Below are 25123 nucleotides of genomic sequence, written 5' to 3'. Positions count from 1 at the left end.
CACCCAGGGCTTCCAACTAGATCACCAAGCCACACTAAAAATAGCCAGCTCACAAAACCAGCTCTTGGCTCTAGCCACTCCACCCTCAAAATACAGAGACTAACTATACTGCCTTCTGCAAACAAAGGAGAATTCACTCCTCCATCTATTTATAAGCTGCTTATTCACAGCTAGTAAGCACAGATTCTTTTCAGATGAGGAGCTTGGGGGAAGAGATTAAGCTTATTCTGGTTCCCTGGTGCACAAAGCCAAACACTCAACATGATCATTCCTTCACCATCTGAGGTTTTTCTCCTTTCAGCTCTCACCTCTAGCCTTGGGACTATCTTGCCCATCACCATGCAGAGCATGACACAATCCCACTCCCGTGCCATGGTGAGAACACTGTGGTAGAGCCAGGCAGGTGCATTCTGGTTAAAAACCATCTATATATTCATATAAAATGGTTATACCTTCTTTACTCTACTTGTGACTCATAACACATCTGCAGGATGAAAGGCATTCACTGGGCACTTGTCTAAGCACACGTTTCCAGCTGTTGGCTATGCAGGAAGGGTAACAATAATGAGAACAACAGTGAGAAACACCTGGCTAAAGACCAGGTTAAAAGGATCCTGGCCTTGCTGCCCACCCCCACACCACAGCCTCACTCAGCAAGAGCTCCCACTGCTGCTGCCTGGCTTCTGGCAGCTTCTCTGACATTGCCATCATAAACGGTAAGTTTTTGACATCCACTACAGAAGCAGCAATAAATTAATCCACTTTTCACAGCTGGCTCAGTGAGTTGCCTGTGATCACTACACAAGATAGCCAGAAGCCAAAGCTACTCCTGCTAACCAACTCTATGTACCTTATTAAACAACTCTTGTTATTAAAAAATTCCTCTTTGAAAGTGCAAAAAGAAGTATTAACAGCATTGAAGTGATGGAGGTCTCTGTGACATGTGGCCACACTTAGCAAGAGGAACTTCAGCTAGGCTAACAGCTCTGCATTTCAATCCCCAGAAAGACTGGGACAGCAAAACCTCAAAGAGTTCAGCTAACAGACCTGGAGAAGCACTGAGCCTTCAGAGCAGTGGATGGTGTGAAGGCAAATGTGCTGGCTTTAAATCTATCAACAGTGAGCAAGTGGCAATGCCACTTCCAGCAGTCCCCAGGCACCTCTGGGTGGCCAGCCCTACCATTACAGCACTTCAAGAGGTGCCACAAAGATACACTGGCTCATGAGTGCCACACCCACACCAACTCCAGGACAAATTCAGCCTGGTCTTGCTGGAGGTGGGAGATCTCAGAGGGATCAGCTGAGCACACCACAGCCCCTAATCCAACTCCTTGCAATGAGCTGCCTGCAGGATGTGTATTCTGGTAACTGAGCTCCTCCTTCCTAAGCTGGGAGAAGGCAGAGTTCCAGCCATCCTGCTTGGAGAAGACTGTCTTTCCTTTTGTGGACAAGCAGCTGGATGGGTAAGGCTATCTTCTGCAGTGGTACTTGGTGGAGGAAGGAGTATGAAGGCTCTTGGTCAGCTCACAATGGGAGCAGTTACTGGTCAAAGCCACTGCTGTGGTGCTACAGCATCTCAGGATGAGACCATCCAGGAAAGACTCCCAGAAGCTCTCAAATCAACTAGATTTAGAGAAACAAATGGATGGAGCACAACACATCCTTCCTGCATATCCACATCTCTGATGGAATGAGTTCAACTTTTGCAGGAAGGAATCTGTGCCACTGGCTTAGCAAAGCCTCACAAATCCCAGGTCAGACCTGAGCAGCAATGAGACCCACTGCTCTGTGCCACTCCAAAGGGCAGCTGTGCTCTCCAGGAGGTCAGAGCGAGCAGAGAAGGCTCCACAACCAATTCCACGAGAAGAGTTTCATTACTAAAGAAAAACTACAACAATTCTTGTTTACCTCGTGCTTGTGAAAGGTATTTGGCAGATAACATCTGACTGCACTTACATGCCTGCTTCCTTGCCTGTTTTAACTTATTATCTCCAACCTGTGGTCAGGCATTTTCAGAAGGGTTCATCCATCTCTATTCTTACCAGCTCCTGGTGTTCTTTTTCCAAATGAAACCACAAAATAGCACCAAAGACATCTGTGACAGCTAGAAAAATATATTGCCTGAAAAAAACCCCAAGTCAATCCCTTGCTTGGTTAATCCCAAGGTGAAGGTGCAGATGGGCTTGTCATCTCTATTCTTAAAAAAAAAAAATCACAATTTTAACTTTAGTTCTCCACTTGTAGTCGACATATTTTAATTAAGTGGAGCCAAAAGTCCAGAAAACTGCTCTTTAAACTGTCTTCTCTATTTATATGTAATTCATGCATATTCAGACAGTCACCTGTTCACAACTGGCCTCAATTTATGACTAAGAAGTCCTGGCAGTCATGACTATTTTATCAGACTTTTGTACCACACGAGACAATAAAAAACAACAATGGGACACGTAATAGACAAAAGAGCCAAAGGTGACTTAGAAGAGTAAAGCCATTTGACTTGCTTTTGTAAATAATTTATTTCAAGTATTGGGAGAATGGGTGTGGAATTAGGCTGCTAAGCATTGATCAAGATTTTACGATTCAAAGTTCAGAGCAGCAGTGCCACAAGCCCTGCTGAGTGCACACACAAAGGGAGTTCTGCTCCATTTTCACATATCACCAGCTGAAAATCAAATATTGGACCTACATACATCACTAGCCACTCCATGATAGCTTAGTTGGCCAGTTGCAATATTTTGTCTCTATCCTGCTTTGATCATATCTGTTAAAGAAGCCTTTGAAAATCATAATCTTTACAATATTAGCAGAGCTTAGAACCTTGAATATCTGCACATCAGATAGGAAAGGAGTAAGTGCAAAGCCATGGAGGACCGAAAACCAACAGTGCTTTAAACAGAGTTCTCTAGCCAAGTGATAGAGCTCTTTTCCCCATTTAAAGGGATCCTGAAACAAAGAAGAGTGGACTTCTTTAGTCCTCTGCCCCAACTTAGATGAAAATTTAAATACTGCATGGATTTTAGTTTCTGCAACTACTCCACAGCCTAGAAAAGAATAACTTTCTCCTGCTATATTCAGTTATGCTCCTTAAGCTGGAGAAAGCCACATGTATTTGAGCCATGGCATACAGTCTCTTTTCACACTGGCAGACAATGAATATAACCTGAATTAAGCAGAGAATATGCTACACAGCTTCTGTACAATCAAGCACTGTACAATCAAAGAATTCTGTGTGTATCCCCCACCCCTGCCCTTGCTAAAGTAATCAAAGCAGTAAATTATCCTTAGGGGTTCTGTCAGATCAGGTTTCAAAGTTGATCATTTCCCTGCACAAAAATATAGGCTTAGCTTAAAACCAAAACAAAACATAAAACTCGTGCACATTTTCCCATTCTCCTAGAACTCTAAAGTTGCTATGTTACTTAAAATAAAATAAATAATAATTAAAAAAACTAAACAAAGCACAAAACCCCACATTATTGTGCTTCTCATGTCATGTGAGAATGAAAAGCTTATACTGTAGCAATTCAATCCAAAATTGCATCAAGATTACTTCACCAGTTCAGCAAGAGAACTGTGTCTGCATAGTCTGCCAGAGCTGCTGACAGGAGCCACAGCAAGCAGGGAACAGAAACAGTTACACAGCCTGCCCTCATGCTCCTCTCTCTGCACCAAAATGTCGATCCTCTTCTCCCAGTGACAGGCAGCAACTTGCACTGTCATCCACTTGCTGAATTTTAAAAGAGAAATGTTTTTTTCACAGTGTTTGGTTGAGATACTCCATAACTACTTTGTTATCTTCTCTGGATTCCCTCCCTTCAAACCTCCCAGCTTGTGATGGCAACATGGAATTGAACCAGAGCAAGGCTGTGGGTGCACAGAGCTATTCCACACCACCCTGCCACCCCCCGTGCCCTCACCTGCACCCACATGCCAGTGCTTATCTCACAGTGAGCTGCAAGCTCCTGGCTGCAAAGGCTGCCTTTCTACCTTGCTGTTTGCACAGCACATAGCACAGAGGCCTTCCCATGCTGATAGGCTTCAGGTGTTTTAACAGCACAAACACAAGTTGTGCAATGCCCTGGGGATGTCAAACAGCTGGGCTCTCTCAATCCTCGCTTCTCATACCGACCCCACAAATGGGCAGTGAGTATTTGTTTGTGCAAACTGTACCAATGTGCCAGGAGATCAGAGCCTGCCTCAGCCAGCAAGCATTCCTCCCAGCTAAGGTCCCTGGAAATCCCCTTGCACAAGGAGTGCCTTAGGAAATCACGCAGCGATAATGGCCTGTACCTAAACATTCATCACTGCTATCATCAATTAAGGCTTGTGTTTCACAGGTACCCAAAATATCCACTTCTCTCTCCACTACAGAAGATAAGTCTGATTTGGCTTCAAAAAGGAAGTTGAACCATCTAAGTGAATTGACCTGGACTAGTTTTTGGACTGGGGAAGAAGCAATCAAGATAAGAATAAAATTCATTACATGTTTCACCTTTACTGTTTTTAACATAATTCCTTGCTACACAAAGCTGTTCTCCAGCCTGCAGAAACGATGGGGCACCTCAGGGAGACTCCCAGCACCTGTTTTTTGCTCATCCCCATCTCCTCTTCTCCCAGTCTGGGGGCTCACCTGTAGTCTTGGGTAAGGGTGACACAGGACGCCTCCTTCCCCAGTCTGGCGAGGAGCGCTCCGCCCTCCTGCTGCACCCTGACCAAACTTGCATCTTCAAGTACATTCTTCATCAACTGCCTTGAATTCCTCAGCAGCACAGCTGCATCCTGGAGGGATCACAAAAGTGAGGTGAGCAGATATTGCAATCTACAGGCAATGAGGGAACAGGCAAAAACCGGAACATAAACCAAAACACACCAAAACCACATCTCACTGGGCCCACTCTAGGAAAAGGGGACGTTGGTTCCCATAAATGTTTCTCTCCAGCCTGATAAGTCTAAAGTGATAAACAGTGCTCCTTATGCTCCTGATACCTTCCCCACCAGGCTAAAATTGTGACCCAATTCCCATAATTCTTTTTCCATTCATTTGCTGGGCATAGAAAAAACAGATTTCCAGCCGTGCTTCCCACACATACTTAGCTCCTACTGCTCTGGGAGCCTGGATCTGCATGGCTCCAAGCCTCGGGACAAGGTGCACATGAAGGGTTTGTGGAGATACAGATGTGTGCAGGAAGGCCACTACCATATCCTCCATCATTTACTATTGGCACCCTCAGTGCAGAGCTGGCAGCAATTCCCTACCATGTCAGGGATACAGCAGCTTCTCAAGAAGAGAAATAGAAGGTTTGTGACCACGTAGGCTTGGTCTTTGTTTCTTTGTCCCTTCCCCTTCTTGCCCACTTCCAAACTTTGCCCACACCCAAGTTTGTACCAGCTACAGAGCTCTGAGAATGCACCCCAATGCTGGAGCTAGCACCCATCAGCAACAAGCCCAGCTGGAAACATCTCCTGGGTGACTCTGAGGAATCAGACAATCAATCAGCTTCCAAACCCACTGAAGCCTCTATCACTTCATTTGGACTAGCTCCTACTAGTACTGGGAAACCCTGCTACTACAGCTTGCAAATTCAAAGCTACAGCTTTTCTGCAGCTATCCAGCCTCGTGCTCCTTTCTGTCTCAGGTCCACCCCTGATCCAAGGTGAGCAACATGCTTACCTCAGCCTTTCCTGGTAATTTTGTGGATTCCACTTTATTAATAGCTCCCTGAAGGAAGGCACAAACACCCTGGCATTGTTGTAGCAAGTATTCCAGCTTCTACAAGAAGAAAAGACCAAGGCAGAGATTATTGTCTCACGGCTGACAGGAAAGGTCTTCTGGGCTTGCAAAAGCTTCAGAGTACAAAAATCAAGAGAGGATCAAACACATTAATCCAAGGGTTCAAATATATCATTCAGTGAGACTATATCAGCAAAGAGAAACCCATAAGAAGCTTCAGCTGCATCACACTAGACCAAGGCCTCTATGCAGACCTTAGAAAGCTGCATACTCATGGCTTGGATGGGTCATGCTTTACAGAAAAAAAACCCAAAAACTAGTCCACTTATGTCTCACATTCTTCCATTAGCATTTCTTGTAACTTTCCATGATGATGAATCACACTGCATAAATTTCAGAGAAACAAAACATAAAACAAGTACTTGGAATTTTTCTACTTTAAATAATTTCTCCTCGTATTAAAAGTAGTGTAAATTAAAGATTAGGAAACTGGAAAGCTTCCAAAATTAAGTACCTTAACCTATGGACAAATTTGAAATCCTTCCGCTCTTCAGGGTGGGGGGGAAGCAGGGAGAAAAACAAACAAAAAAAAGTCCAAACATTTCATAAGGGCTTGTAAGGCACTATTTTTTAGAAAAGTTAATGATACAAAGCCTGAATACTGCCAGATGCCACCTTCTAGCCACTAAAATCAAGAGAAGGGAGAAACAGTTATTCCAAAATAACTGTGTTTAAAACAAAACAAAAAAGCAGCTGTTTGAATCTTTACTGAATTGAACTCCCTCCTCCCCTGGAGTGCTGGAACACTGCCAGCAGTGACAGATTAGCAGGCAGGATGCAGGTGAGATCACTGAGACAGGAAATAAATGCTGTTTGCCACATAGCTGCAGAGCTAAAGGAGCTGAGCACACGGGTCATTATCACACACAGTATAAACAGGCATTCCATACAGAATGATTCCTATACTAACTCCATTTGGTAATGTTTTACATGCCAAGACAAGAAATAGCCTGATATTATGGTGCTTCCTTCATGAATTACCCTTCTGCACACACAGAGCACCTCAGCTCTCAAGGTATTCTCAACTCTGTCCATTAAACTAATCCATTACTTCTTGCAAAGTTTCTCTGCTTTGTCACTGCCAAATAAACTTCAACTTCTCTAAGTTCTCCAAGTCAATCCTTGGCACAGATTAGGCCTCTGTACCTCTACTGCATCAGCACAGGTTCATACAAGTACTTTTAGATGTAAGTTGGAAAAAATAAGTTAACATTTGGCACATGCCAAGCCTATCTTCTGAAGCCTACCACCAGCACCAGAGTGGTGCTATCTGTGACATCTTAATCATGGCACTCTGGGTAGCAAGGTCAGAGCCAAAAGACCACTGGAAGCTGAGGTGACAATTCTGCCAACCACCAGGGTCAGCAAACTCAACATGAAGACAGCCAGCTTGTGTGCAGATTTACAGAGATTTAATCCTGTCTAGTCTTGGTGTGCCAAATAACTCAATAGAGCTTTTAAAGATTCAACAAGCACATGGTTGACAGCACTCAGGCTCCCTCCACAGCACAAGTGCACACAGAGCTGGGTATTGGTGCCATGGATGCCACCCCTGCAGGTTTCTGGCAGTCTGCACATACCCTGCTGCTTGCAAGTAAAAGATATTCCTAGAAGAAGAATTCTGAACTGATTATCCAGAACTTCCAAATCTCACTCATGCAAGGACTTCAGATATTACCAAGGAGATAATAGCTTGATTTGGGAACTTGCTCCAAAATCAATAAGATTTAATTTGTTATTACAATCAGGTTCTTCATCATGAGTCCAATGGCAACATGGTACCAACACCTTCTGCTGAGATTAGTTTCAGATGTCTGACCTCCTGTCTAACTCAAGAGCCACTTGTGTATCACAAGACAGGATTCCATTTCAGATTTGACCATATTTTGAAGGCAAGAAAGAATAGAAAGAGTTAATGCAGTTCAAGCAAACGAGTAAAAAACTAAAACTTTAGTTCCTGCAGTCATGCCAAAAGACCACAGTGTGTACTCATCTTATGAAGACAGTATTAGCTTTTTTTTTTTTGATACCAGAGATTCATTTGCATTCACAGCTTTACAGGAAAATTGTCTTTTAATGCTTGTAGGTTCAGCTGTTGACAGGTTCCTGTTGCTCCCATCTGTTACCATGCTTCTCTCAGACACCAAAGCACACAGGCCATTGTACTCACCCTGCGGAAGCTCAGCCAGCTCTGGTGGCAGTATGGAAAGGTCCCTTCCAGCTCCAGAGGCAGCTGGGAGCTGTCTATGTGCTTATGGAGGGATTTCATGGAGGTGAGAAGTTCAAACTGCACAGGAATAGAAAGGAAAAGAAAAAAGCTCACTTGTATTAGGGTGTGAGTACTGGAGGAAGAGGGGAAGGTTAACAAAAGGCAGAATCTATTATTTCTTTCTCTGTCTTGCACCGAAGCACAGCATGGAGTGTGTAGCTGCAATATCACAATATGAAGGGGAAAAAAACCCAACAAAAATTCAATCTTAGAGCAGCTTGTTGAACAGCTCAGTGGGCAAACCCTGAAGGAATGCAGGCCACAACATGCTGTTTCACCAGGCAGAACATCTGTGATGGAAGTCTGGCAGCAGCCAGCCTTCTCCAGAGCCAGCACCTCCTGGTGTAAGCAGAGCAACTCCCTCATATGTTCCCACAGTTGTGCTGTGATTTGCATCTGTTTAGAGAATCTGGGAGGTTAAATCTAGCCCCCAGCTTCCCCATCTTACTTCCTATAAAAGAGTCTAACAGACCAGCCTCTGCCCTGCCCTCAGCTCTCCTCCACTCATCACAGCAGCTATTTGCTCCAAGAGTTTCTTGGAGCTTGGCACAGGTAACTTGCCCTCTTCACATCTGTAGGACCTCAGAGCATTTCTACACTCACCAGAGCAACAAGTGCTCCTGCAGGTACATGGAAGCCAGCCCAGACACAAACTCAGGTGCAGACATTTAACTCCTACACACATACAGTGTGAAGTTTCTACCTCCTTACAAAATTGTGATGATGCTTCCAATTCCTCCTGCATGCCCATGTGTTTATCAGCCTTTCCTCTGTTCCCTCCTACACTCTTTGTGTTTGTTCAATGTGTTTAATGTCTTCTGTAACTCTCCCTGCATGCACGTGCCTGCAGCCCCCATTCTGACTCCAAATTCTTCCACACGGGGGGAATAAGGAAATGGACTAATAGCATTTGTTATTCTTTAGCCTTTGGGGACACCACACCTCATGCACAGCAAACCTGACACCTGTCACAACATCTTCATCCACAGGAGCCAAAAGGGAGCTCCTGGCCTGCTCTGAAACCTACAGAGCTTCATCAGGCACATAATTCTTGCAGCTTGCAACAGTCTTGGAGCACAGGAAGAGGACTAAGATGAAGTCTGCTGACCACAGCATGGCTGGGAGCCTACATTTCTTATACAGCTATAGAATAGCAAGACAATTTTACTTCTAGTGGGGGAGTTCAGTGATGTTGTGGTAACTTTTCCTCCTCTTGGTCTTTCCAGATATTTCAAGCTACAAAGGGAACCTCACACAAATGCCCATCTCATCTTCCCCTTCTTGCAGAAGTCTCTCAGCCACTGGCAGCAGCAGGTATGAGAGGAAACAGAGGAGATGCAAAATCCAGGAAAGCAACAGGCACTTTCAAAGGTGGAGTTCAGGATTTAGCATAATGTGATCTCTTCCTGACCACACATTTCCCCACTTGTTAATGGGAGAACATGAAAAGCATCTCTAATTGTGCAGAGCTCCTCCAGACAGTTATCCATGTTCCCAACAAACCCCCTGTGTTCTGAGTCCCCAGCAGACTGACGTAATTGTGGTGCAAATGTCACTGATGGGCGTGGCAATAAACAGCAGGACAGGGATCTGTTCAGCTCACAGAAACACTACAACCCAGTAAATACCACACACATAGAGACCACAGCCACAAAACAGGGAGGATACCTGTGGAAATTTCATGTGAGAATGAACATACATCAGTGACAGGGAATTTGCTGTCTGGACAGTTAAATAAAGGATATCAGGAGTGGCCAAGCAAACTCCAGATAAATGGTTCCATTACCTGTCCTGCTGGTGGCTTCTCCATCCGAAAAGTCAGATCTTTTTCAACCAGAAGCAGGACTCCATGAATACAGTGAGGATCCATCTCCTACAACAGAACAGAGCACAAATCCATTAGTCATCTGCCTTGGATACTAAGGAGAATATACCACAACAGGTTCATAGAAAGTTTGCAATTTATCCTTCAAAGGCATCTACAAAGCCTAGAAGGCATTCACCAGAAATTAAGGAAGACCAGTCTACAAAATATCAAGGTGATGTCTTTAAGCTAGTTTGCTTCAGATCAACTAGTCCTGCAATATTTAAGGAAGCAATGGAAAAGGTCAGATGTTGGCTGTACTAAAGAAGCTCTGCCCTCTGCACAGGGAAGTGAATCAGGGGAAAAAAAAAAACAAAACAGAACTTAAAAAAAACTAAACCATGTTCCATGTCCAAGTTTTTTCCTGATAACTCTACTGGTCACTTCACCTAACTGAAAGGAAGTGGCTTTCCCCCCTCCACCCCCAATCCAGTGCCAAAAACATCATCTTGTCTCTACTTACTGCCAATTTACAGTCAAGTACTTGCATCCTGTTTCTACTGTTAAACTGACAGAAATTCCAAATACAAGGGATGTTTGGCAGCTGTAGTTCAAACTCAGTGATCCAGGAGCAGCTCTCCCATTACAGAAGCATTCTACAGGGAAGTGAGAAACAGGCAGAGAGAAAAACAGTAGGAAGAGGGAAGCATGGCAGAAAGATCCAGACCATGGAGACAGGATTCCCTACATATGTGATGCCTGGACCAGGAAAGCAAGGAGAAGAGCCATTAAAGCTGTTGTGCCACATGATTAAACAAGAGCCATCCCATTTTGATGTCTCCTATATGGTCTTTGCCTCGGCAAAGATCTCAGGAATTGTCAAGCAACAAATCCTTTGTGGTGTTGCTCGAGCTGGAAGGAACCTGCCACACAGCAGGTCACAGCAGCAAAGGAAACTTGTTTAAATAAACAGCTCCAGCAGTGAGCAGGGTTAAATATCTGCCAGGAGCAGCAGAGCCAGAGTACAGAGAGAAGTGGACCAACAGAGACTGAATGACCTAACCTGACACTGGACCCAGTTCAGCAATTAAAAAACAAGGCAAACACAAGGAGCCCAAATTCTGCAAGTGAAAGTAGCAGCAGAGATCCCGGAACAGAGGAAAAAGGCCTTTCTCTCATCCACCCCTAAAACATGATCCTTTTAAACAGAGAGCAAAAAAACCCCAACTGAAACACCTTCCAAAACCATGAGAGGTTTCTAAATTGTAAATTTCTCCAGTAAATTATTCACACTTTCACTGTTATTTGAACACTGATTAAAAGGCCAAAAAGGATTTATTACATAATTAGGCTGCATTAGGCAAATACTGAAGAGAGGATGGGGAGATATTACAGCTGTATCACCAGCTCTGAATTTATCTGCTAGAAAGTACTGAAGAAAGAAGACTGGACACAACTTCAAGACTGCTGATGGTACTAAACAAATTTTTTCTTACACAATCCCTCTTCTATGCCAACAGTCACAAGATGTGCAATATGAGTGAGGGATAAAGGTAGTGATGGTGTAACAAGAGGTTACCACAATAGCCAAAATACTCATTTGTTTGTTACTCCTGAAAATAGAAACTGAAAAACCATTCACAAATAAAGCTGTCAAGGGAAAAGTTCAAGGTTTTCCAACTCAAGAAGAAATTGTATTTCCAAAGAAATCAAGTACTTTTCACCACATTTTTAAATTTGAACAGCTGAAGATAAGTCAGTCTCATCTAGCACTGATGGAGCAATCCAAAGACTGAAACAGTTTACCAGGAGCATCTCAGGAGACAAGCAGAGCTGGGAACAGCAGGATGCCACTGAGGAAGCTTTCCTGCAGCTTTATGCACAATCTCTTACCCTCTCTGCTAACAAAACCAACTTTATGGAAGCAAAGAAACAAGAGTTTCATACATACAAGTGAACTCTTCACCTCCCAAAACAGGTACAGTTTGGACAGCATAGAATAGAGGGGCATCAATAGGAGTTCAGAAAGCACCAGGGTAAATACAGAGCCTTTTATAATTATTCCTTTTAAAGAGAATTAGATATTTCTTCCAATGTTTCTCAGACTGAAGTTCCAGTTTTCTGGCTTCCTGCCCCAAATGGAAACCCATGGCCAGACTTAACAACACTGGCACAGTCTGAAGCACAGGCTGCCAGGAATGTTTGCACAGAGGGGACAGTCCCCAGACACCTCAGTCAGTCTCTGAGTGACCACTCTAATGGACTAGCAGGGGTTCCCTGTCTTTAACATGAGAGACCAAGTTCCTCTGCACTTCTGCACTAAGTGAGAATGCAAATACACCTCCTGAACAGAAAGGTTTGCACAGAACTTCTCTGCTTTCAAATGCTAAACTGACTCTTCCCAACCCAACACGAAAACACAGCCTTCACACTGATATGGGAAATTCAAAAGAATCTCACTCTATTAAGATTCAGGCAGAGGGAAATCCCACAGATACTTGCTCACTGAAGGCAGGGTACACATTCCACTGTCCATGCCTTGTCTGCTCACTGAGCAAGGGATCAGTCTAGGACTTCTGAGCAGCAAAGCTCCTCTTAAGAGCTACCCTCCACAGCACAGAGCCTACTTGTGACAATCTGTAACCAAACATCACAGCATTTATCCTGCAAAAATCCTTGCTCCAAAGCATCATTACACAGTTTCCCACAGGAACAAGCCTGATCTATTCCTGCAACATGCACGCACAGTGCACTTCCCTTCACCTCCGCACAGAGCTGCCAGAGCTCCTCCTGCTTCTTCCTGAGATAGCTCTGCAGCTCCTTTGATTCTGCCCCACTCCCTCTGCTCCGGCTGCTGTCTGGGACAGAAAGATTTCCCAGCCACCCAATATTCCAAAACAAAAGGCGAAAAAATTATTGCAGAATACAACTGGCCCTACCCTGAAGGCAGAGAGGACAAGCTCCCACCAGTTTACCAGGTGGTTCTGGACAGAGCAACTGACAGACTCTCATTGCTGTAGGGAAAACTAACCTACAAGCACCCAAAGTTGTCTACTAGCATTTAATTCCAATCATGCATTCATTCTCAAAAGATGGAGAAATGGAAGGAAGATTTCCTCAGGCTGACATATCCTGACCCAGGAACCTTTGCTTCCCAGGAGTCTCTCTAGGCTTAACAGAGCCCAGCAGGAAGGGACTCTGCAATAGGGCATCTGATCTGTGCTGCCCCACTGTGAAGCAGTGCTTCCCACTGCTGGGTTAAGAGGAAAACAACCCCTCAGAACTGAATAAGCAGTGCTGGACCTCAACATTAAACAGATTCCAGCACATTATCATAGTAGGCTTCACAGAAACTATGTAAGTAAAATCCTCTATAAGGGGAGTGGTGGACAGCAGAGAAATGAGCTCTAGAGACAGTCTGCCAGAGACAAGAGACACTGAGATGTGTAAGGGATTTCAGAAAGGTCCCCAAGGAGGTGATGTGCACGGTAACCTTAGAGATGTAACACACAGTCTGTACCTCAGAGCAGTCACTGGCCAAGCTAATCCTGCTGCACTCCACAATACTTAGCTTGCCTCACTGTAGTTATGCTCAGTTTTCTGTATTACTCTACCCTTGTTCCAGAGCAGAGGACAACATTGCCATGGGATAACAGAGTAAATGCTGAGGATCTTAGTGAGGCCAGGGATTACTCCTGTGCCATAACTAGGCGATGAGCTACCTGAACAGGTCTCCTTTACTGAGTCTTCAGAAGAGTCAGTGTAAGGATCAAAAACCCATAAGCAGAGTAATCAGCCTTTGTAAACAGTAAGAGTAATCAGTCACTGTTACCTAGAGCACACACTTAGGTCCAGCAATCTGTCTTACAGCACATTAAACTCTGTTAAGTAACTGTAGCACCACCCTGATAAGGAGGTGCTCAGAGCCAAACAGCCATCACAGCACAGCAAAAAGCTTCCCCCCTCCCTCATTTCAGAGGGGAAACTTAAGGTTAAAATGGCATTATTACCATGCTTGTATGAGAATTGAGACAGCCAGAACATGTTACTGATTTCCAAATCAGGCAACTAAGACTGCCATGCAACTTACATGGACAGTGAAATGCTCAAAAGCTTTAGCAAGCCTACTGCCATGTGGGCACAGCATAAAAGAGAACGTGTTTGCTTGTTACCTCTGCAGAACTGAGCAGGGCACAGATTACTCCTTCACCACAGAGAATGAGCACACTGATAGAGCTCACAGCTCCACCCAGCCCAGGAAGCAGGAGGAGACAGACCTCTGAGTCAGACTCAACTCTCAGATGTGGCACTGAAGCACATAAACCACAGACATCAGCTTCATTAAAACATTGCCCTGTTCCAGTTTGCAGAGTTTGAGTCCTAAGAGACCTAAGCTCTGATTTAAAAGGAACACCTGCTTAAACAAGATTAGTCATCGCTACAACCCATCATCTCCCTGTCTTTCTAAGAGCAGCAGATAGTTTCTATCTGGGAAGGGGGGCAACGTAACCCACTGGCTTCCCAAGTGACTGATATGAAACCCTTTGACCTGAAGCAATAGAGAGTTACAGCACATCCGATTCTAATCATTCACTGACAGCCACATCAACAGCTGCACGTGCTTTTCCACCTGGCACAGCAAGCAGTGTCCTTCCCTTCCCATGACAGCAGCAGAGGCATCTCTCCCTCCCTTCTCTGCAGCAGGCAACAACCCCTGCACATTCCACACAGCCCCTCAGTGCAGGGGACAACACCTCCAAGCAAGATAATTCATGACAGCATTGAGACTTGGGTACGGGCTGTTCTCAGCACTGAGATGAAAGCAAATTTGGAGGGGTGGGGAGGGGTGCTCTCCCCTAACTCAGACTGGCTTAGGTTTTTTGCTTTGTCTGCAGTCTGGCAAGTCCAGGTCATCCTCCTAAAGCAGGGCTGGGTGCGTAGCTCCACCTCCCAAAGCCAACTGAAAGCCAGGTGGCAGATGGAGACACGAGCAGCAGATGGAGATGTAACATCCAACCATGCCAGCAAGGCAGCCAGTGCTCCTCTGGCCAGGCTCAAGGCTCACCTGCAACGTGCTGAACGCCTTGAAGAGAGCAGGAACGGGAGAACAGCGACGAGCATCCACAAGAACAGTCAGACCCAAAGCCTGACATTCTGGTCTGCAAGGACAAAGATAAAAAGGTCACCTTTGTCACCAATGAAAATTAATAAGACTATAAAAACAGAACCTGTAGTCATGGCAGGGTGAAAAAAGACCAGTACATTATGGCTTTATAATAACAGGAACTAATTAGCCACCTTCTCCTGAGCAAAATATATACACAGAAACCACCAAATAATTGCTCTGTTTTTACCTTTGCCATATGATTATATGACTTCCACCCAATTTCCCATTTCTCCTATTCCTAGAATATTTGTCACTGATGGCAAAGGTGCTGATGCACACTGGATAATCCACACAGGAAAACCAATTCTTCCTAATTGTGTTCAGAGACAAGCTCGGTTTCAGCCTAACTGTTTCAGGAGAGCAGCCAGTCTGGAGCAGACCCAATGTCTACCTCATCTAGAATCAGATTTGAAGGGAGAAGCATAAGAAACAAAGTATGAGTTTCTCATGGATTAAGCCTGCTCCCCTTATTAATGATTTAAAGGCCTCAAAAAAATCACTATCAGAGTTGCTTTACCTCTTCTTATTTAATCATATACAAGCGAAAAATAGTGATGAGCTGGGGAAGAAAAGTCTGTCATAGTGAAAGGAAGAGAAGCTCCAGCAAACTCCAGCCTGCAGACAGAGGCTTTTTTCAGACACATATCAGGCAGCCTCTCAACCCTTACAGATCCTTCCTCCCTCTCAGCTTGGAGGCCTGGCCCTAAAATATCATGTCACAACACTATCACAGAGCTGCTGCATGACTGCCCCATGATAGCTCCCAAATCCCATTTTCTGAACTAATGAAGGATAGCAAGAATGGCTTGGATTCATGGCAACACATGAAAACATTCAGTACATACCCAATTATATCACACCATGTGCACACGGCATATACAGAATAGGCAAAGTGCTTGCTGAACACAAGCAGGAGATTCCCAGCTGTGTAATTTCAGAACTGTCTAGACCAAGTTCCTAGGCCAATAAAGTCAACCTCCTTCCATTCCTGTCTCAATTCCCATCTCCAGGAAAGGGAAAGCAGACATGGCAGCAGCTGTCAGCCCAAGAGCATCACAAACCTTGGGATGCTGTGCAAGTACAGAAGCAGGCGTACAAGCTCAGTGGTGTTGCAGTGGGGGTTTAACCAGGCTGTGCTCCTTGTTGTTATTATGGCCACTGCACGTCCCGATTTGTCTCTCGTACCTGTAAAAAGAGAGGGGGTGGAAATCACACAAGTCATTCAAGAGAGCCTGGTTCCAGGTCTGTATGCATCATATTCTCCTACTAAGACCCCACCACCTTCCTGGAAATCCTGCACTGAACTCAGTGCAGGTTGCAGATGGTAGGATGCTATAAACACACTTCCAAAGTACCCAAATGCTGCTCCAGAGTGAAGCAGATGAGCTCAGCTTGTCTTTCTCATGGTAGTGTTAAATTTGTACTGCTGTCCTCCACCCAAACAGACATTCTTCATAAATATGGCTGAAGTTACCTAACAATAATCTTGAGAAAAGCAGAAATCTCATAAATTCAAGACAGAGAATCTCACCTTCACATTGCTGTCAGATGAGAGAATGCAAACAGGTCTGCAGAACATGCACTATGTTAGGAGAGTGGGCACATGCTGAGCCCAGAATGTAACCATGCTGCAAGCAAAGCCCTGGAGCAGGAGCCCAGAGCTGCTCCTCAGAGGCTGCAGAGAGGACAGTCCAGGAGCACACTCCTGCCTGCCTACAGCTCTGACAAAGGGCAGAGGCAGTGCTATGCTTTCATTAGGTGCAGAGCTTGCTCAGTGCCCAGGGAATAGATACAGCACAGAACAGGCAACCCAGCTGAGTTGTGATACACTCAAGAAGGAGAAATCCCTCTGCTTCAGTTAGCCAGGAAGGACAATGCTTCCCTGCCACCCATTTTCCAAAAGCCCAAAGTCACAGCTTATCACAGGAGGAGAAGGACCTAACAGTGCCAGCTTTGGGATTATGTCCAGCCTCCTCTCCAGATGCAAAAGCAGGGGTAAAGAGCAGGTGGACACAGCACTGTGGAAAGCCAGAGCTGCTTCTGAGACTCAAAATCAGGCAGTACCTGCAGTGAGCCTGCTCAAGCAACTGGGAAAGTAAGTGATTTGGGGAACAGGAAGGACAACACCTCTTTTGTGTGAAGAGTATTTCACAAGAACAGGAGCCAATTCCTGTCATACAAACAGTACAAGAAAGATGGGGAGTGGGCAGAAATCCCAAGCACAAGACAAAAGCAGAGACTTAGAGAAATCTGTTTCTTTCCCTCCTTAACTCTGTTCCCACCACAGGAGATACTGTCCTGGACCACCTCTCTCCCCCATATCCCAGGGACAGGCATGAGAGCTGTCAGGTAAAACAGACACAGATGGACAGGCACAAGCATGGAAAGCTGCCCCAGTGTCATCTCCATCTGTCACTTGGACATGACTTGAGTAAGGGCCACAGACACAGATGGACACCATTTTGAAGCAGGGCTTTCTACCTCACAGGGACCAAAACTGTGACACAGGCTTTCTCCTGCTAACAAAAATCTTTCATCATCAGTGTGATTCAGGAGGACTTCTATTACTCCTGAAGTACTGTAGCCTGGATGCTGCATAATCAAAGAGATGGAAAGAAATTAGAAAAAGCTCATTAATATAATTTGTTTCATAAGCTAAGGGGACCATCACAAAATAAAATTAAAAAAAAAAAAGCCCTCAATTACTGGAAAAATGGCTCAATAAAACTTTTTAATTTTGAAGCAACATCTTCTGTCTATCAAGCAGGTTGGGAATGACCAGAATTTGATTAAACCTTGAACTTCCACCTAGTAGTTTGGGAATTGCCTGATCAGGTCAAAAAAAGCAACCAGAGACACCAGGGCTAGGTCTTCAACAGTGGCATAATCCAAAACTGAAACTATCCTGGAAGTTTCAACTAACTACATCAGCTACTAGTTTATTAGCTCTTATTTACCATTCATTATAAGTTATTCCTTCTAATATAATTACTGTATCATTGTTGCTGACTAACATAAAGCATTTAACTGAGTGGTGAGTGCATTCCCTCAGGTGTGAAGGTGCCCACTGAAACCCCAAAGAGGCAGAGAGGTCATTCAAATCTCATAGTGCTTTTACAGGAAACATAATTCCTTCCTTAGAGAAAAACTTGCTTGGAAGCTGTATCAAACCCAATCCTTGCTTCTTGTGGGCATTTGCTATCCCTCCATCACATATTCAAATGTTTTTGTCTCATTTAACATTTGTACATTATGAGAGGAATCTGTGACAAAGGGAGCATTAGGTAACATGGTCAGGCTTCTGCAACAGCATGGACTGAGAGCTTCTCTGAAAGACCCTCTCTACTCCTGTAACTTTCTGGGCTGTTATATACAGCATAAAAATGTCCAAACTCATCAGCAGACCAGAAGATTAAAAATCCTCCTTTGGAATTTGTTGTAACAATTCATCTCCTAATGCAAAGTTACATGTATGAATGTACCATTACTCTGCCCTGCCCTTGGTTTTCCATTTCACCTTCTTCCAGAAACTGGAAAAGTTTTAACTCCCTTCTTTCCTGGCACAAAGGTGATTTCATCTCTTTCTCAATCATCCTATGAGATAAACAACCTTCCAGTCTCTTGTTGTAAGACACCCAGTTTAATTACAAGAAAGGGCTGTAACCCTTCTCTGCACCACTTCTAATATTTACCATTTCCTTTTACAATACAGCCCAAACTATTTCAGAGTTCAGAGGCATCACCAATAAGTATACAGAGGTAAAAAATCAGTCTCTTAATCTGTCTAGTTGTTTCCTCCCCTTTACACAACTGAGGTCAAGATGGGGGGGTGGGAGCATTTGCCCAGCACCACTGGGGAGATGCCTGTGCTGCCTTTCTGCTCTCCTTCCCTACTCCTCCACACTGCACAGTCTGCCTGACCTCTTCTCTGAGGTTGGGCTCTCTGCCCAATTTTTAACTCGTATGTGGCCCCTGAGCTGATCAAATGCAGCTCCTCCTGCCCCACACTGAACAACCCTCTGCTGGCTCTGAAAGGACAAGCCCACAGGGGCTCCTTACACAGAGCTGCCAAATGCTGCTTCACACTAGAGAGGTAGCTCTTACTTTCTCTGCTTTACTTCATGTTTGGTTAAACACAAAGACGTCTTGTGTGGGCCCTGTACACCAAGCAACCCTGGCTGCTCTGTCCAACAGCCTCAGCTTTGTTCACCCCTCTGCCAGTATTCATCCCATGCAGAAATTTTATCTGCAGCTATTTGATATTCATTGCTCTATCAGATGCAAACACTGAATAACATTTGACCTACATCTTGATTCTGGCAGAATAATTCTGGGAAGTTCTCCCTTGATAGCTTACAGGTTTTGTCATCTGCTATTTAGCTACACTATCATTCACCCTACATGTTGCCCATCCACTTCACTGGGCTATTCCTCTCAGCACCACGTGTCATGAAATCAAATGTTTTCTAAAAATCTATTATATCTATGTGGCTACATTTAGTCAACTAAACTTCTAATTACCAAGAATAAAACTGGTTTTCAAGAGTCCTGTCAAAGAGCATCTTCTACATTCCTATCCTTTAATTACCTAGCAGGTGAATCAAGTTCCTATTCTTCTGACCAGGTCTGATGTCAGGCCCACCAGCCCATCATTAGCTGCATCCTCACTCTGCTCTTTTTGAACTCCTGGTATGAGCCCACAGATTTGGCATTTCTGACTCATACACACTTGGTTAACATTTTGAGACTCCTGAGAGCAAATTAACATTAATGGGAGGGAAGTTCTACTTCCTGTCCTGCCCATTCGGAAACTTCAGAGGATTCAAGAAGTGGAATTTCTGAAGAGGTTTGGAAGAAATAGAATTGGCACCAGTCTCCAGTGCTGCAGAAGGAGGCTCACCTCCCTTGCCCTCCTACAAACCACATTTCCAAGACACATTCTGGCTCAGCTACTCACCAGGCAGGCAGGCAACTCCACTCCTGAGCACTTCTGGGTTCACATCCTTCACTATCGTAGGTGCAAAGTGACCACCCCAGGCAGTTCCACAAGTTGGGGATGTCGGGGGAGTAACAGGAGGTGAAGTTTCCTCCAGGGCACTGCTTTTACTCACTGGTTTCAACACACCTGTGCCAGTTGCCTCTTTTCTCATCTCTGTCTCTTCTGGCATCATCCCTGTAAGACAAGCAACAAACAGAAGCTCGAGCAGAGTTCCACCCAAAAGATGTCAGGTAAGTACCAGACTGGGGAGAGATGTGCTCCCAGCTCCAGCACTCTGCAGCTCCTCCAGCTCTTTAGCCAGCAGCATGCATGTTCTAAAACTGGTTATAACATTAATACTACTGTAATTCTATAAAAAGAAACCAATTTATTGTAAAGTTTGCAAAGTATAAAAGCTCAATTCAGATGGGGATTACTGTAGTCAAAGTTCTTTCTAAAGGTAACATATCAAGCAGTACATGTCTGCTCACAGCCTGGAAGTCTGGCACACTGCAAGTCCCTGGCTGAGCTCCAGCAGCCTGAGCATGCTGAAGTGATAAACCAGCTTCTGACAGGGAGGGCTACTCCATCAGGACAGAATTACACCCCCAACACCACTTTCAGATTAGTTCCTGAAAATATGAAGTCAACTGGAGGCTGACAGATCAGCTGGAAATTAGCCAAAGAGACCCTGCTCTCCTTGTCCAGCCTTTTTTAATTAACATTTAACTTGAAAGTCAAGAACACATTTAAAAACACTGAAGAACAGGATGATTACACCAATCAGCTCCTGCTCAAGAACTGCAGAAAATGCTTCCTTTGTCTGATACCTCAGCTCCAAAGTACAAGTTATCAGAATCAGTTAATTCTAAAATTAAATATCTGGGCTACTACATGGAAACTAAAGCTAGTTCTATCAAGTTTCAATTTTCATGTAAAATTATCTGGAAAGAAGGAAAAAAAGTATCTACCCATGGGGAAGTATTATTCCCCATTTCCCAACATCACAAGAATTAGAAGCCAACAGTACATCTTCAATAATAGATCTTTAGTATCCTAAGTACCCAACTAGGCTATCCCTGTGTTTGCAGTAAGCTACACTAAATAAAATACTAAACTTCACTACTAAACCTGATACTTCAGTATCTATCAACAAAAATATCAACATTTCTTCACGAAAATAAGAGTGGAATATTTATTTGCTTGCTCTGAAGTCAGACATTTTAATTGCTATTTAAAATTTACTTCAACCATCCTACCTTCCTGCTGCATCAACAATGCTGACACTTGACTCAGTTTATTTACTAACAGATTCCAATACTTCATTAAAGAACAGGACCAGGAACAAAGCAGTCCTTGAAGTGGCTTTCAGTACAAGTTTTAGCAGTGAAGGAGATTTACAGGTTGAAGCTTAGCCTGAACTGCTTTCAAAATTGCTAAAATGGGTGAGAGAAGTGCCCTGAGCAGCATGGCTCACTGCAACAAATCATGCAGCAGTGGGGGAAACTAGGAGGAGCTCCCAGGCACTGCACCATCAAGGGCATGATAGAATAGCTGCTCATTCCTCTTTGGTAACACCACTGGCTGAGGAGCATCCCTGCATCTGCTGCATTTGGCCACATAAGCTGCTGTGATGGCTTCAGGGCTCTGCCCAGTTCTGGGCTGTACCAGAGTCCCACTCTGTTCCTAGGGGGACGTCAGCCTCCACTTCCCAGTGGTGCAAGAGGTCATCCACTTCAAACACTGCCACATCTTCCTGAGCAGCACTTCTGAGGGGCACTGATCTCCTGCAGAAAGGGTATCCTGAACATCACAGAGTCATGGAAGTTGTGCCCAAAGGTTTCACACTAAGAGCTGGTAGACTTTCTAGGAGAACATGGAATCACCTTATCAATGAGATGTAAGGACTGGCAGTAAGAAGAACTACACAGTTTGTAGTGAAGAATTCTGCATTAAATGACAAAAGCCTGCAAGGAGGACCAAAATGTGAGATTTCAAGAGGACAAGAAACAGAACATAGCTGTGTTCCACATAGGTTACACACCAGGGCAAGAGAAATACATAAATGTGTGTTACAGTCCTGCCTTGGATATCTCTTAGGAATGAGGCAGCAGCTCCCAAAAGATAGGAAAGATTTTGCTCAGCCCACCATACACAGTCACGGTACCAGGGCTTTTCAGCCCTGGGGAAACTTCACTAAAGCTGTGCAGCCTCCAGACTATGCACATCTTGGCCAAACAAAACTCTTCCCTGAGCTCCTGAAGGCCAGCTCAGATGTGCAGATGCCAGCTCTCCCAAACAGGCCCAAGCGCACTGTTTGTTATTCACAGTCGGGGCGGAGGCACTCACTAAAGCGGAAATTGTCCAATGCGGAGGATTACATCTAAAAGCAAATTGAGAACAGGGACATCTGAATTTGCCGTGTTTGCAGGTTCCACCTTTCCCCGAGGTCAAGGAAGTGGTAGAGGAGGATTTGCTTGTGTGCATTTCAAAGAGACATTAGCATTTTCCCTGCAAACTGCCCCAGCACCAGTATCACCTATGCTAACATGAGGTAGTAACCGGGACCAGGAACGGAACGCCCTAACAGGTGCTGCTGAATATGCCCCAGTGTGGCTTTTCAGACTATTTCTTGAATATCAAGGTATTTTCCACCCACAAAATAGAGGCATTCTTTCCAGAGCTGTGAAGTTTCAAAATCCACTTTCATTTGGATGTTAGTCATTAGGAAAAAACAGCAGTCACATTATCTGTGAATGGAACCAGTGTAAATTTTAAGCCACTAACTCAAAACAGGTCACATTTTACTTCAGACTTTTTTCTATTTATATCTAAGTCTTTCTAAGTTAGACTCTATTTGTGCACAAAATAAGCTCACTGAGAATGGAAGTAAAGGGAGAGAGTTAAGGGACAAGGAAAAACATGCAGACACAGCAAACTCAGATGCCCCAGTTCTGAACATGTATTTTGACATAATCAACAATATCTGCTGTAACAAGCAAGCTCCTCCACCTCACACAAAGCAAATTGTGCCTCTGCCCACTGCTGCTGAGGTGTGAATTTCAGATCTGAATTGACCCAGTAAAGCTTAAGCTTTGTTGTTATTTATAGTTTAGGCAAGATACCCACAGTTTCCAATCATAGTAGCAAAATGACCTCAACAAGACACAGAGAATTTAACCTACAGAACCACCTTGCTGGAAAAGTAAAGTCCATTTGTAGGACGTTTGCTTTGCTTTGTAATTTTATCTCTGAATTATCTTGTAAGTACATCTCTGAGGGTTTAATGGGGCTAGATAAGGAGATGGCTTGTTTGGATCTCAAAGCAATCTAATGTAATTGAATGGATTAAGCTTTTTATAGTGCCAGCTCTAGTGTTTAAGAAGTACTGCCAGCATTAACAGATACTTGAGCTTCCCTTTGCCACAAAAAGTTTATTTGGACACTTTGGATGGTTTTCCTGGCAATTTAGGTTGTTTCTTTTGCTTTACAAACACTGAGAAAAAAGGTTTGAATTTTTCTTAAACTGCAATGCCCAAGTTTAACATCAGCAGACTTGAACCAAAAGTGTCACTTATTTCAGCCAAATCCCCAAAATCATTTTTATTGTCTTTCATTAAAAACAAACTCTGTGTGTACCCAAGAGGATCCACCACTGCTAAAATCTCCAGCAGTGGCCAAGATTTATTCTTTGGATCAGTGAGAACATCACACATCTCATAACAAGCCGGACCTGGTTAATTTTAAAAGGAAAGAGATGGGAACACTCTACAAGCAATCACAGCACTCATGAGCAAAGTGTCCACCCAGTACTAAACACGGACTAGGTGTTCCAAGGCCTGGTCCTGAGCAAGCAAGAAGTCAGGCCAGGTTCAGGTTGGCCAGGGGAATGGACACCCACAGCATGGATATTTCCTCACATATATCCACCAAGACCCACAGATAGGCAGAAGGTGATTTTTTTTTTTTTCTGCTCATGGTGACAGATGCTCAGACAGATGTGCGCTGCAGAAATAGAAATTCTGAGCTGACCCCTCCATTTTGCAAAAGTGAAATGCTTGTCACTTCAAAAGTATCAGAAATGCCTGGTAACCCCGGGCTTGCCTAACTATAGATTTGTTTGATGCAAATGTTAATGAAGTTTTATTTTAATCAGTGGACACTAATTTAGCTCCATTAGAAGGTCACTAAGATATCAGGTAAAATGTGAGTTTTGGGCACCTGAGAAGCAGCTGTGTATGCAATTAAATGGAATCATGCAGCAGCTCTTGGCCACATAATTTGGGACAAGGGCAAGCATTACAGTGGCAGCACATCCCAAGACAACCAGCTCTGGATCTGTTGCCCCAGAGGCCCAAACATGCTCTAGCAACGTGGGTCTGTACGCCAACCCTTTCAAGAGTCCTCACTCCAACATTTCAAGCTGGGTAATTTTCCTAGCCAGGGGTCTCAGGGAATGAGAGCTGCTGAACTGGAATGGCATGTTCCGCCCGCCCCCGCCGCACACCCGCTCCTCTGTGTCATCTGCATATCGAGCTGCAGCTTTCCAGACTCAGCAGAGCTGGGCAAAGCCCACACCGGGCCCCTGCGGTTACACACCGCCTGCCTACAGTCTGCTGCAAAAGGCACACACCTGGATTGCCCTCTCAGTCCTCCTGAAGCAGCACAGCTCCAGCTCAGGAACCCAAGCGTCAAGAAATCTGGGTAATACCTGCTTGAACATTCCATCTGAGTTAGATGCTTCATTTCTGTGCTCTCCCACTCAAGTTAAACAGCTCCTACTTGAAACACAATCGAGCTGAAGAAAGCATGCCGGAGGGGAAGGCAGGGAAGAGGGGGGAATCCCTCAGCTCTGCAGCTTGCTGCCTGAATCAGTTATCAGCACATACATTTGTTGATCTTCAGGTCACGTTACACAACTAGTATTTTACTGTGGCATCCACTGCTGCTTCCTCTTGCCACAGCCATCTTCCTAAAGCCAGTTTTCAACTATGAAAGACTTGTATAGTTAGGCAAGTCTCTCCTCATACATTCTGCACATCATGAGCGGAAGCAGGAGGAGGCCACCAGCAATCAGATTAACTGAAATTAAAAGCTTCTTCCAATGGAATTTT

The 25123-nt window shown here is 44.4% G+C and overlaps 1 protein-coding gene across 4 annotated transcripts in view; it reads right to left on the bottom strand.

The window, feature by feature from the left end:
- The window catches only part of PLEKHG4 (pleckstrin homology and RhoGEF domain containing G4), an 85327-nt gene that overhangs the window by 38274 nt on the left and 21930 nt on the right, over positions 1 to 25123 (bottom strand). For all 4 annotated transcript variants that reach the window (XM_077185034.1, XM_077185035.1, XM_077185032.1 and 1 more), the window contains exons 4-10: positions 19989 to 20204; positions 16093 to 16216; positions 14930 to 15023; positions 9847 to 9933; positions 7962 to 8078; positions 5672 to 5770; positions 4631 to 4779 (exon numbers count right to left, since the gene is read on the bottom strand). In XM_077185034.1, the coding sequence (XP_077041149.1) occupies positions 4631 to 4779; positions 5672 to 5770; positions 7962 to 8078; positions 9847 to 9933; positions 14930 to 15023; positions 16093 to 16216; positions 19989 to 20204 (886 nt within the window). The remainder of the gene's footprint in view (positions 1 to 4630; positions 4780 to 5671; positions 5771 to 7961; positions 8079 to 9846; positions 9934 to 14929; positions 15024 to 16092; positions 16217 to 19988; positions 20205 to 25123) is intronic.

The sequence above is a fragment of the Agelaius phoeniceus genome, chromosome 12 (assembly GCF_051311805.1).
Source record: "Agelaius phoeniceus isolate bAgePho1 chromosome 12, bAgePho1.hap1, whole genome shotgun sequence".
Lineage (NCBI taxonomy): Eukaryota > Metazoa > Chordata > Aves > Passeriformes > Icteridae > Agelaius > Agelaius phoeniceus.
This window is presented reverse-complemented; position numbering and strand designations above follow the sequence as displayed.